At 37.1% G+C, this 14,518-nt stretch overlaps 1 protein-coding gene and 1 long non-coding RNA gene across 2 annotated transcripts in view; one reads left to right on the top strand and one right to left on the bottom strand.

Moving 5' to 3' along the window:
• Positions 1-1,456: 1,456 nt before the first annotated feature.
• On the top strand, positions 1,457-4,718 carry LOC135221918 (uncharacterized). The gene is made up of 3 exons (XR_010316122.1): positions 1,457-1,660; positions 3,012-3,144; positions 4,241-4,718. It is a non-coding gene; the product is annotated as an uncharacterized LOC135221918 (long non-coding RNA).
• A 225-nt stretch (positions 4,719-4,943) lies between these two features.
• The window catches only part of LOC135221917 (putative neural-cadherin 2), a 267,766-nt gene continuing 258,191 nt past the window's right edge, over positions 4,944-14,518 (bottom strand). The window contains 7 exon segments of the mRNA XM_064259941.1: positions 4,944-5,681; positions 8,938-9,129; positions 9,502-9,816; positions 10,867-11,099; positions 11,978-12,167; positions 13,080-13,419; positions 13,767-14,114. Coding sequence (XP_064116011.1) covers positions 5,308-5,681; positions 8,938-9,129; positions 9,502-9,816; positions 10,867-11,099; positions 11,978-12,167; positions 13,080-13,419; positions 13,767-14,114 — 1,992 coding nt within the window. The 3' untranslated portion in view covers positions 4,944-5,307.

Genomic DNA, 14,518 nt, shown 5'->3' with positions numbered 1-14,518 from the left:
ATTACGAGCCAAGAGTCGAAAAACATTCATTACGTAAGCAAGGTAAACAAACACCTTTTGACTAAATGTTGCCCGCCCATCCACCAGACAGAAATGCCATCGGCTCTGAAACCCAAAGACTTTATGAATGGCGGAACGATACATAGATGTGGGTGGGGTATCAGTGCTAGCGTAGTAATACTACTGTAGCAGTAGTGCCGCAACAGTATAGCAGTGATATACATGAATTAAACGTTTAGGCCAACTGCTGGGCTCCTTGAGGATCATTTAGCACTTCTTACAACTACTCGAGAAATTAGTTTTTATAGCCAGAAGTTAAATTTTCTAATCCAACAATGCCCATGGTAGCCTTCAGTGTTATCCTGAATTATAACGAGGCGAAAGTGGGTGGAGCCTCATGAAGTCATCATTCTGACGATAATTATTGGTGAAGGTTTAAAGCCAATATACGGTACCGGCTATTTTTTTTTTTTTTTCAGTAAATAGGTAGATAGCCAATAAATAAAAATTGCTTGACATTGGATATAGCAGTTATCAAATCAAGCTTGTCTACTATGTTTTTGATAATTACCAACTATTCCCTACATCTTGTCAATCTGATTGTGAGCTATAAAGTAGACTGTAATTTCTTTGGAAACTTATTTTGGGAGTTAGACTAATAATCGAAGTGTTTTTGTATTCATTAACATATTTTGTTGGTTTGTTCATTATGACAATTATCAGTGGAGAGGTTCCAGAGTTCATAAAGGTGTACTGCTTTGCTTGTATTTAAATTTGTATGTCATTGTTGCCAGAGGTTTAGCCTTCGTTACGTATAGCCAATCATCCATCGAGAAAGAGGGAAGAAATGCTGTCATAAGTTACGTAACGAGTGCGTTCGAAACCTTTTCTCTGAGTAAGTTGGCCCGTCTTCAAAAAAGGTCACTTTTACATTATAAGTACCAAATTTATTCAACCTACGTAGTGCAGAATACACTCAAAATTTATGTGTTGATATAATATGTATTCCGAATAAGCGTTATATTTATGAAATGGATAGATAAAAAGTTATTGCGAAAAAACCGTGTTACAGAGGCCCTGAATCTCATAGTAGTTCACAGTACTTGATTTAGCCGTCGCCAAGTTATGAAAACGAGTATAGTACTCTCTACTGTAGGTGTAAGTAATAGTTGACAACGTTGACTGGAAACTTTTTTTTGTTATAATCTTGAATTATTTTTATAGTCGCGAATGTTTCATTCACTGATCTTGCAGATAGAAATACATACACCTATGGAAAACGTTAGGTTTCTAGGAAAATGGTTCAATCTCTTTTTGCCCGCCAATATTCATTCTTTGAACCAAAGTGACGTTGATGCATCTCATAAATTTTCTAATAATAGACTTTACGGTTATCTACAGTAGGATTGTATTACATCAGCTTTAAGTCTTAACGGTAATTACTTTTTCAGGGTTACAGCACTGAGGTCGGGTTCTCTTCCATTAGGACTACCCTACAGAAAAGGGAAGGCTTATCTTTAGCCGGTAGTAGGGGAGGCGGTTAGGACCCCCAATCCCCCCTCTCTTACCCCTGGTATTATTACCTGGTCTTTTCGGCCTCCAAAATTGCACCTTCATCAAGGAATACGAAATGGCATATATATACAGCTGGATGCCTCGGGTAAACACGATATTTTTTTTTTTTTTTTACAAATGTCTGAATGATGAAAACTGGTATATATTATTTAAATTAACGAATGTACGAAGTACAAGGTATATAGTATTAACTGGCATTTTTGATGTTGAATTCCACATAAATTAGCTCTTAATTCCTGAAATATTTACTTTGAAATAGAATCCAAACTTTATAATTAATGGGATGTGTTAAATATTTGGTCCATTGTTAGAGTAAAGTAGACATTAAGCTCTAGGTATGTCAGCTGTCATTCTGTTTTAGAGACCCCCATTCGCTTGACAATACTAATTATCTAATTATTCTTCCTTATAAAGCATATCAGTAGATTCGGATATTTTTTTTTTAAATCTAAAATAGAGGTTCTACGTCTGGAACGCAGCGTAGCTGGAAATCGTCGTCAATCTAAAAACAGAGGTTCTGTTGCTGTAACTGTAGTTCTGTTTTTTTTTTTTTGTCAGTATCTACCTTTTTTTATCATTGTTTTCCATTTAGTATTTTGTAATTTAATATATTTTTATACGAAAAGACAAAATATAGAATCTTAGGTCTAAATTTGTTAGCATTTACATTCATATGTTTGTTTTTATTCTAATTTTTATAATCATTCTTACTTCATCATTTCTCTAGTAATGATCATAATTACATTTTCTACATTTCTTTACGCGCTGTTATCGTATTTTGTTAGAAGTATTTTTCTCAGTTTATCTAGCACAAGTGTTAATACTTATATTTACTTCATTATTCATGAAAATCTGCATCGGTGCCAATATTGTACCATTCCTAATTACATTGAACTCCATATACATTCATATTTGTACATCTGTGTTGAACCATTTTATATCACAAAGATAATTATATAATTGTATATAATTCTTGAATTCCGTAGCGATATATAGTTGTATTAACATTTTTTATATTCATATTTGTTAATATACTGTATATTTCTTTCAACTGGTGTTTCTGTATATCAAATAGTTCACAGTACGTAATTTGGCCGTCGCCAAATTATGAAAAAGAGTATTGTACTCTCTCCTGTAGGTGTAAGTAATAGTTGACAACGTTGACTGGAATATTTCTTTTTATAATCTTGAATTATTTTGTTGATTGCAAATATTTCATTCACTGATTGCTAATGTTTCATTCACTGATCTTACGGATAAAAATACAAGCACATAGAAAAGCTTAGGTTTCTAGGAAAAAGGTGTTAAATCTTTTTCTTTTCATGTCAATGTTCATTACTTGAACCAAAGTGAAGTTGATGCATCTCTTATTTTTTTTAATAATAGTAGGATTGTATTACATCAGCTTTAAGTATTAACGGTAAATACCTTTTCAGGGTTACAGAACTGAGGTCGGGTTCTCTTCCATTAGGACTGAGAGGGTCTACCCTACTGAAAAGGGAAGTCTTATCTTCAGCCGGTAGTAGGGGAGGCGGTTAGGACCCCTAATCCGTCCCTCTCTTTCCCCTGGTATTATTACCTGGTCTTTTCGGCCTCGAAAGTTGGACCTATTTTTTTTTTTTTTTTGTTTTAAATATTCTGCATGGCAACTGGTATATATATTATTATAAATATATATATATATATATTCTAATATATGATCTATTATTATATCTTATATATATATAGTCTCTTTTTTTGTAATTTTATATATTCTTTATGCTAGAAAGACAAAATATAAAATCTCTGTGAATTTATATTATTATATTTTTGTCAGCATTTACATTCTTATGCCTGTTTTTAATCTTAATTTTTATGATAATTCATGCTTCATTTCTCCAGAGATTATCATAATTGTATTTGCTAAATTTTTTACTTAGTGTTAACGTATTTTGTTATAAGTATTTTTCTCAGTTTAATTAGCACTGGTGTTCTATATTTACTTTATTAATCATGAAAATATTTACATCAGTGTCCATATTTTAACATTCGTAATTATAACGAATTGCATTTATATATTCATATATTTTGTCTATACTTTAACCATTTTACATTATAATTAAATTTATATAATTAATTCCGTAGAGTTAATTATAACTGGTATATAACTGTATTAACATTTAATTTTTTATTAATATATACTTGGATATTTCTTTCCGCTGGAGTTTCTGTATATTAAATAGTTCACAGTACTTAATTAAACCGTCGCCAAGTTATGAAAAAGAGTAGAAATAGGTGTAAGTAAAAGTTTACATCATTGAGTGGACAACATTATTTTCTTGTTTACTTTAGAATTGCGAAAGTTCAATCGACTGATCTTGCAGATGAAAATTTAAATAATCATTCCATTGCGCAAGTTTCATAGACTGATCTTGCAGATGAAAATTTAAATCTTTGAATTATTTTTATAATTGCGAAAGTTTCATCGACTAAACAAACAAATACCTAGGAAAAACGTTAGGTTTCTAAGATAAGGGTTCAATCTTTTTCTTCCCTGTTGATATTTATTCTTTGAACCAAAATGACTTTGTTTTACATTGATGTATCCATAGTAACAGACTTTTATTTATCTGCAGAAAGATTGTACTACATCAGCTTTAAGTATTTACGATAAATACTTTTTCAGGGTTACAGCACTTGAGAGGTCTACTCTACAGAAAAGGGAAGGCTTATCTTCAGCCGGTAATAGGGATGGCGGTTAGGACCCCCAATCCCCCCCTCTCTTACCCCTGGTATTATTAACTGGTCTTTTCGGTCTCGAAAATTGCACCTCCATCAAGGAATACGAAATGGGATGTACTACAGCTGGATACCTAGGGCAAACACTGTTTTTTTTTTTTTTTTTTTTTGTAAAAATCTGATTGATGACAACTCGTATATATATTATTTGATAATTTAAATTAACGAATGTACAAACAAGTTATATAAAATCAGCAGGCATATATTTGTAATAACAGATAAATGAACTCTTAATTCCTGGAATATTTACTTTTAAATAGAATCCAAACTTTATAACTATTCCTGTGTTAAATATTTGGTCGTTGTTACTATAGAGTAAAGCAGACGTTCTAGGTTTGTTAGTTGTCATTCTCTCTTTGAGACTACCGGACGAAATAGAAATCAATCCAAAATCTATCTCCGTTTCTGTAGATTTGTACATTTTTATTTAAAATAGAGGTTCTACTTCTGGAAAGGATTGAAGTTGGGAATCGTCTTCAATCTAAAAACAGAGGTTTTGTTTCTGGAAATAACATGCCTGTTTCAGTTAATTGAAAATAAGACTGTTTAAAAACATTAAGTTAACTTATGGTATTTAAATGAAACGAAAGTTTATCAAACACGTTTAATATACATTTAAAACACGTACAATATAAATTTATAATATAAATGTATAAAACATCTCTAAATACTATTTTTCATTTTTGTGAAAATGTAGCAGTACAAATATGAGATAGTTCAATCAAAATCTATTCATATATTTTCCGTTGAAAAGCTGATATTTTGTACAAAATTTACTTCTTTCCTTAACGTAAAAATAACTGTAGTATCTCATTTATTAAACCAATAACCAGTATTATAACACTTTAAATTTACATAACTTTCAAGGGTGAACATATATATTAAACTAATAACCATAACATTATAACACTTTCAAAGATGAAACTAGTTAGATTTACAATAAGGTTATTACTGTCAGCAGGTCGTAGTGAGTTCATCTTGCATACAAGCTAACTGGGCACCAGTGGAGGGAGAAATCATCTCTACGTTCCTTGTCTCCAGCGGGCGAGGAAAAGACCCTGAAGACACGGTTGGAGGAGACAACTTAGAAGAGTGTTTACAGTACTCTGTACAACTCGGTTCTCCCCTCCTTAATGACCCCAGAGACACCGTGGATATGACTTCGGCGTCCCTCGCCTCCTTCACCGAAGTTCGCTTTTCTTTGAGTCTGGCGAGAAGGATGGATGTTTTAGGAGCCTCCGGAAGGTTCTTCAAGAGGTCCATTACTTCAACGAAATCGGCAGCTACAATAGTATCTGGTTCTTCGCGTTCTAATTCGGCTCTTAAACCTGGAGAAAGTGAATGATGTAGTCTTATTTCTTGACATCGCTAACCTCACAATTAACAAATGAATATATACATGTTTTCGTAACAATTTGCTCAGTTAAAGAGAAAAAAAAAAGGTTATTTTACAAATTAGCAAAAGAAAATTGAAAGAGTTTTATGTATTTATAGTAAATTACCCAGAGAACAATCAGAGTAACTGATGATTTATATTGAAAAATAAAAAAAAAAACTTATGAAAGTAATTATGAAAAAACTTTTGAAGGATTCGTGAAATAAAATTCCTTCATAATTTGATAGTTACATATTAGTTTATTATTTATTAACTTTATGATGCCTATTTCTATGAATTTTAGAAAGTTTGTTACTCTATTCTTATTACTCTTTATTTAGAATCTAGTAATTTCTAACAATCTAGTAAATCTATTTTCTAGGATTAATCTCCAAATGATAATATATGAATTTTTGTTTTTACACTTTATTTCTGCAGGATATGTATTTTTAAAAACTCCTTAGGTCCTGTCTTTCTAAGCTGCGTGGAATGTTGAAAGGGAATGTTGCTGCTAATCCTGTCCAAATCGATTGATGCATTCACAACTCCACTGCTGCTGCACCACCACTGTAATGTTTAAGGGAAGAGAGGTGAGAACCACAATTTAAATGCATCTATGCCCAGTACAGCATGTACCCTGCATGAGCGACTGCCCTGTAGAGGGAGGAAGAAAAGACTACTGATCTACTGACTACTATTTATGGCAATATTTCGCCATCCGAGTATCCGGGACAGATTACTTTCCTGTCGAGAAAGCAGACTAGGGGACTATGCAGTTTGGACTCAAGAGGAAGGTGTCCTGGGACTTGTGGGTAACTTAACTTGAAGAGGTAAGAGTTCTTCCAGACACCTGCTTGCAGTGACTACCAAAAAGTTATTCTGAAATGCCCTGTTATCTTTGAAGCTCCTGAATTTTTCAAAATGACCCCCCCCCCCCCCCCCCCCCCCCCCCTCCCAAATTCACAATGTGGGAGGGTGAGTGAAATTTGTGATCCATGAGCTTCTGTACCATGGATCACAAACCAACTCGTTCACCCTCTTTACACTGAAAATTTTGGGGGGTCATTCTGAACAAATTCAGGAGCTTTAAAGATAACTTGGCATTTCAGAATAACTTGACCAAGTCATTGCAAGAAGGTATCTGGAAGAACTCTTAACTTCATCCTTTTCAAGGAGTTAGTTACCCACAAGTACCAGGACACCATCCTCTTGGGATTTGTGGTGTTCCAAGTTGCATGGCCCAATCTGCTTTCGGGACAGGAAAGTAACCTCTCCTGGATACTCAGATGGCGTTCGATCGGTGTAAATAGTAGTCAGTAGATCAGTTGTCTTTTCTTCCTCCCTCTGCAGGGCAGCCGTACATGCAGCGTACACAATGTACTGGGGACAGATGCAGTTAAGTTAAATTTCGAGGACTGTCTATGTGGTTCTCTCCTCTATTCCCTTAAACATTACAGTGGTGGTGCAGCGGCAGTGGAACTGAGTGAATGCATCAGTTGTTTTGGACAGGTTCATCATTATTCCCTTTCAACATCCCACACAGCTCAGATAGGTAAGGAGTATCCTTAATCCTACATAATCCAACAGAGAAAGAAAAATGTAGGAACAATCTTTTTAATTATCCTTACTATGTGCTGAGACCACCTAGCTTTTAATTCCATTCTGAAAGAAAAGTCTTTTATCATTGCAGCCGCCTACACTCATGAGAGAAAACATGGACATTTTTTACACCTTTTTAAAGAGATTACACTAGGCCCCAGAATACTGTCACTGATGGGTTTCCTTATTGGCCCCTTGGCTATGTCGTTTCTGATCTCTTGGCCGACGACATCCAGAGCAACTCTGCTGTGGCCATCCTACTTTATCACTCACATGAAAAGATATCTAACTAGATTCCTGGTCAGGCCAGAACGAATGGTATGTTGTTAGCAAGAATCATTTACCCCTGCATACTACCATAACCAGAGAGGTGACATTTCTTCATGGAGATTCAACTTGCAGCTATTAGAGAACAACCACCCACCTAAGGAGTGAGGTGCCTATACATAATGTGACAGTGTGCTTTACCACTGGAACACCTATGTTTTAAAACAATTTGCAATAGCAATTTGTAATTCTCCTAGGTATACCAACCACACCCTTTAGTTACAACCCCAACTCAACCAACCCACTTTGTTAGTGGCAAAGCACTTTTACTTCACCACTAACAACTAAAGTTGGTTGGCTGAGTTGGAGTTGTAAACTAAAGGGTGTGGTTGGTATACCTAGGAGAATTTACAAATATCTATTACAAATTGTTTTAAACCATAGGTGTTCCAGTGGAAATGCACTCTTGTCATGTTAGTATAGGGACCTCACTCCTTAGGTGGGTGGTTGTTCTCTAATAGCTGCAAGTTGAATCTCCATGAAGAAATGTCACCTTTCTGGTTATGGTAGTATGCAAGGGTAAATGATTCTTGCTAACAACATACCATTCGTTGTGGTGTGGCATGACAGGATTCTAGCTAGATAATCTCTCTTCATGTGACTAATAGAGAGTTGGCCAAAGCAAAGGTGCTCTGGATGTCTGCCACGAGATAAGAAATGTCTTGTCATGGAGCCAACAAGGAAGAAACACAACAGGGTCATTCTGAGGCCAAGTGTAATCTCTTAAAAAGGCTAAAAATGTCCTGCTCGTAGCTCATGAATATTGGCCGCTGCTGTGAAAGGAGACTAACATCTGGGTGACAGCAGGTGAATGGACACAATTCCTCCACACTAGCAGTTTAACTACCTTATTACAAAGGTTCAGTGGCTGTTTCTTGTCCCATACCACCAGTTAACTACCTTAGAAACAGTCACTGAACCTTGGTAATAATAACTCCTTTACTGAGGTGTTTGCATTTCCATAGAAACAAGTGTGAATTTCTAAATAACACATGTTTAAAATATTTTTTTATCTGACGTTTTCTAGCACAGACATGCATTAAATTCTAAGGTAGAGTAATTTTGCACGCTAGTAGTCTAGCACAGACATGCATTTTTATTCTAAGGTAGAGTAATTTTGCATGATAATAGTCAGGGACAGAGATTAGCAAGGATGAAGGTAGATGCCCCTATCACAAAAAAAGGGACCTGTATGTGTTTATCTGCATGTGAGTATGTCTTAGTATTATGCATATATATTCATATGTACCACCTGTCCTAATGATATTAAATATTATATTTACCAGATATAGTAGAGGTAAGAGATCCCGACGATGATCCATCGCCCTCATACGCATAATTTCTTAAGTCTTCCCCTGCTAAGTGGTGATGCTGATGGTCAATGGTTCCCACCAATGCAATATCTTGACTGCCAGAGACTCCAGCAGAAGTGATGACAGCAGTGCTGACTCCACTGCTGATCACAGCATTACCCCCTTTGAAAGTAATTTAGACAAATAGTCATCTCCGTAGCTTGAAAATAATTGACAATTAATAACCAAACAACCCTCGAGTGTTACAGAAGGAAAATTCATGACCTCTGTTAAGTTTTAAGTATCAATATTTTATTCCGTTACTGTACAACACCTATTTCCTTCATTCTCCGGTTTCTGTATCAAACAGACTTTATCCTTTATTCTATTGATATGCAAAACCCACATTTGAGCAACACCTTAATTCTCCCTCCTCATTAAAATTTTATGACCAACACCCTAATCCTCCCTCCTTATTAAAATTTTATAAGTCAGTTATTCAGAACTATGTAATAAAAGAACAACGAAGGAGATTTTAAAGTAATAACAACTGACCCTTTTTTGACTCCTTGGCAGGTTTGGCCCGGTTGAGTTTGAGCAACTCGAGGAAGGTGGTGTGCGATTCGTCCCCCGGTCCTTTTCTCTTGGTGGTCGTCGCCTTGTTTCTGGCGGTTTCCTTCCATCTGCTCCTCAGCCCGAGGAAAGTTTCCCTCTTCTCTGCATCGAGAGTCATCACCGATCCTTTGCATCCTATTCTGACTGCTATGATGGTGGAGTCCTTGTCCACGCTTTGCTCCGTCTCCTGGTGACCCAAAGTCTTAGCTGTTCGTAGTCGGTGGTGTCGTAAGGAGATGAACACTCCGATGAGAACTGGAAGCGATAAAAGAATAATCTATGTTGCTACTCAAGATGTCTAAATAAAACAGTAAAAACTAGTCCATGTTTCCTATACCAAAGTGCCTCGGCCCCAATGAGAGAAGGTGTGATAGAAAATAGAGAGAAAGAGACAGGAGATACACAATGGTAGTAGTTTTTCCTTTCCGAGTCACGTTCATCGTTCATTTGCGATATGTACTAACCTCGCTTCCCTTAGTGCGATATGCAAATATAACAATACCCTTAATATTTTTCTCCTTTTCCAATAGGTGCATAAGGGAATGTAGTCATGATATCAAAATAAACATTGTGAAAGAAGCATTATACACAAGAACTTTCAAAATTATACATCAACAGCGTAATATGTATGTAGTGTAGTAACACTTGAATCTGAAGAGATAGAAACTCGAAGACGAGAAATTTATAAATGACTGCTAAAAACGCAGATAAAATAATTTCCAACGCTTAAACCACAACAATAGTGTTAAGTTACAAGGCAAATGATTGGTTAGGATCAGTTCTCAAGACTAGTTTCACATAATTGCCAGGTAGGGACTGGCTCACAAAAAATATTAAATACAACAGAAACGCACGAACATCATTTAAGGAAAAGGACCAACACGACCTCTGAATAATTTCGAGTTCTGGCTTCAAAGCACTTGATAACCCAACAAGAGAAACAGCGAACATGTGTAAAAAAATTAAGTTCGAAGAAAATATGGGTGGGTCTTGAATGTGATCGTTGGCGGATTTTGTGGAGGAGAGGGATAGCAATGAGGGCAAATCGACAAATAACTAACAAAAGAAAAGATGAAATCAATTTCTTCAATTCCGGTTAATAATAAGGGGGATCATCATAGATGGGATGTTATGGCTTATAAGTCGGAATTGAAGACATTTGTTTAAGAGGAATCATCATAGATGGGATGTTATGACTTATGAGCCGGAATTGAAGACTATTTATTTCATAAGGGGGACCATCATAGATAGGATGTTATGGCTAAGGGGTGTGATGGTGGGGTTGGGGGTGATTTTATAACTCACCTAAAAAGAGGAGTGACAGCGTAACCGCCGCTATAACCGCCGGCGCGGTTAGCGGGTGACCTGCACTGGAGACTTTGGCCCACTCACAGTTATCGCCGATGTGGTTCGGTCCACAGAGGCAAAGGTAGCCCGATTTCAGGTCGTAGCAGTTTCCTCCGTGAAGGCACGGCTCAAACAGGCATTCGTTGACGTCTTCACACGTAGATCCAGCCAGATGACGTCCTGAACCGCAGCTGGACAAAAAATTGGTTAAAATTTATCGGATATTGAAGCAGACAAGGACTGCTGTTATTACGATTTAAGTGTACATGCATTTTGAATTTACGTTTCAAAACTTTGATTTACTGTTCGAGACCTTCTCTCGTGTTAACGTTTGACGGAAATAATACCTTCAAAGATACTTTTACAAAATATTCCATTTCGCTTACCCGTTTCATAATCGCTCTTGCTTACACCAGTCATAATTTCTACATATTGTGACAATTTTTGTCTATCTCCATATCTATATATACATATCTCTATATAATGCATACATCTATCCATCTATCAAGTACACACGCACACACACACACACACAACACACATATATATATATATATATAATATATATATATATATATATATATATATATATATATATATATATAGATATAGATATAGATAGATATAGATAATATAAGATATAGAATAAGATATAGATATAGATATAGATATATATAGATATAGATATAGATCATAGATATAGATATATGATATAGATATATATATATATATATATATATATATATATATATTATATAATATAATAATAATGATTTCCTTAACAGGAATGGCTCCCAGAAACACAACTTGACTGATCACTGTCACATACAAACATTCATCAGTTGAATCATGCATGAATCTCGCACAGACTTTCAACACTAGCCATCCATACACCTACGTATACAGAATGATCGTAAGTAGCACAACGAACCCACCTAATAGTCAAGGCCAATAGAATTGCTAATACTGAGGCGTTAGACTCAAAAGATAGAGAGGAATATTCGCTATTCCTTAAAATCACAGACAGTCGATGCTAATCTTTCACGGGAAACGAGAACCACCCACTAACCTGCAAGAAGGCTGCGTCCAGGAGGCGTGGCAGGACAGCGGGGGATCGCAGGTCGCGTTCACACAGGAGGTGGGAGGGTTGCAGCCCTTCATGAATCCGTCTAAGGTGGTCACTTGGCCCCAGGTGCTGCCGTTGACTGCGGGGGGAAGCGGCAGCTGGCGATCTGACACTCTCAAGTCATCTATACATGCTGGGGATAGCACAAAATGAGCATTTTGCATTAATGTACATTAGTGGAATCCACTGTCATTTATAAAGTTAAAAGAAAAAAATAATGCGTGTACACTGAATAAGGACTATTTCAAAATAAGGATTTTAAACGTGTACACTAACTGAATCCACCGACACTGATGAATCATGAAAAACAAATAGAAAAATGTGAAGATAGTGTATAAGAAAAATACACACTTATCTTACAAAATTGTCCAAATTCACGTATTTGTGTACTGGGAAGTGTCGCCAGCGCACCCGTCCGGTGCGTTTTAGGAATTACTTAAGGTTCTTTGCAGCGTTCCTTCGGCCCCTACCTGCATCCCCTTTCATTCCTTTTGCTATACCTCCATTCATATAATCTTTCTTCCATTTTACTTTCCACTCTCTTCTAACAATTCATTCACAGTGCAACTGCGAGGTTTCCCTCCCGTTTCACCTTTCTAACGTTTTTACTGTCAATTTGTGTTTCAACGCTGAATGACCTTACAGGTCTCAGCGATTGGCCTTTGGCCTAAATTCTACTCTATTTTTTTAGTAGCCCAAGCAAAAATCCAGGAGGAATTCTGTAACATTTTGAAACCGTACTCGATTTTTCACTAGGTATGTATGATACTAAGAAAATGAAGGGGCAATGTACCAACTTCTACGTCAAAACAAGGAAATCTAAATAACTGCGAAATATTCATTAAAAATGTAAAATAAGATAGAGGAACGTTCGAAATGAGGAACGTCCGAAGTGAAAACGTTATGTGAAAAAGTTAAAACTAAAACTCCATCGTTTAAATTCTCTACCATTTAACTACCAAATCACTAATACGTTAAGGAAAACCGTTATTCAGCACGACCTTATCATTCCCAATTGTAACCAACCCGACACTCATTGACTCACTGCCTTGCAAGTCCTCAGCAACAGTCACGAGTCTGACGCCCAGGAACTCGGGTAGCCCGCCGACCGTCACTCCGTCATGCTTGTCTATCTCCAAAGGCATTGGCGGGCCCTTGACTTCTTCCTGGAGGTTGCTGAGCCTCCCGGGGGCCACAAGGGAAGGGATCGATCTGTTGACCCGCCCTTCGTCCGCTCCGTCGACGCTGATCACGAGACTGTGGCCGTGTCTCTCGGCTCTCACGGTGTGCCACTGACCATCTCCTACGGGTCTGCCCTCGACGCATACAACCCTGGCTGCCCACCCTGCGCCCGACACTGACGCACAGGCCACCCCAGTTCGAAGCTAATCATGGAATGACAGAAATAAAAGGGCCCATAAGGTAAATAAGCATTGGAAAATCTTTGGTCGAGTATTAGAAATTCACCAGATACTATATTGACAACGGGAAAGACTGATTTAGATAAGATAAGAGTATAAAAAGGATATAAAAAATATATTGAAGTTTTGATGGAATTTTCGTGATTTTATAGTTTCTGCCGAGATGTATTATGGCTGACAGATACTAGAATGACTAAAGGGGAGACTATAATCGCTAATAAAATGGAGATGCGAGAGCTCGTTTTTTGCCATGATTTTGTTGCTTTTCCTTATACAACAGGTGACACAGACCTGACCATTCTAGAACATACGTGAACAGTGAAAGAATGTTGCGTGTGCTGAGCGGCAAGACGAACTAGCATCCCTGTCGACTCGCCAAGCGTCCGGACCCTCAGCTGGACGCTCACCACTCTTGACGAAGGGGTGAAGGACAACGCCAGTTTCATGTACGACTTTGGGCCCAAAGTAGCCGGGGCCGTTGGGGTGTCGCAACGGACTCCTGTCCAACCAGGGTCACAATGGCACTCAGGGTGATTCAGCCCACACGAACAGGCGCCTCTGATGCCACACGTTCCCGGGCCACCTAGACATGCTGTTTCTTGCGGTTGGCAGCCAGTTGTGCTGTCTTTGCTGCATGGTGTCTCCCCCAAGTCCATTAGCTGCAATAAAGCTGTAAGACTATCATTCCACTTTCATAACTGCTGGGACATGTTACTGTACCTATCTGTATGCATATCTGTCTGTCTGTACCTAACCTACTTCTGCATACAGTTTTATATATCTATATCTAATTGGCCCCTCGCGTTACAGCACTTCTGTCGGCACACACACGTGCGCAAAAACCAGAACGCGCTCGCGCGCACACACACATACATGCACTATTTACTTAATCGTTAGTTCATTTAAAGGTTTTTGCGAAAAAACCAGAAAAACTACTCGCTGATGATAATTTTCTTCAACATTATTAGCGGTGTTAGCAGTGTCAACGAGGTTAATAGGCTGGTCTTGCTTTATAAAAAAAAAAAAAAAAAGTTTTCGATTGCCTCTTTGCACGAACGAAATG

This window comes from Macrobrachium nipponense, chromosome 3 (assembly GCF_015104395.2).
Source record: "Macrobrachium nipponense isolate FS-2020 chromosome 3, ASM1510439v2, whole genome shotgun sequence".
Classification (NCBI taxonomy): domain Eukaryota; kingdom Metazoa; phylum Arthropoda; class Malacostraca; order Decapoda; family Palaemonidae; genus Macrobrachium; species Macrobrachium nipponense.
This window is presented reverse-complemented; position numbering and strand designations above follow the sequence as displayed.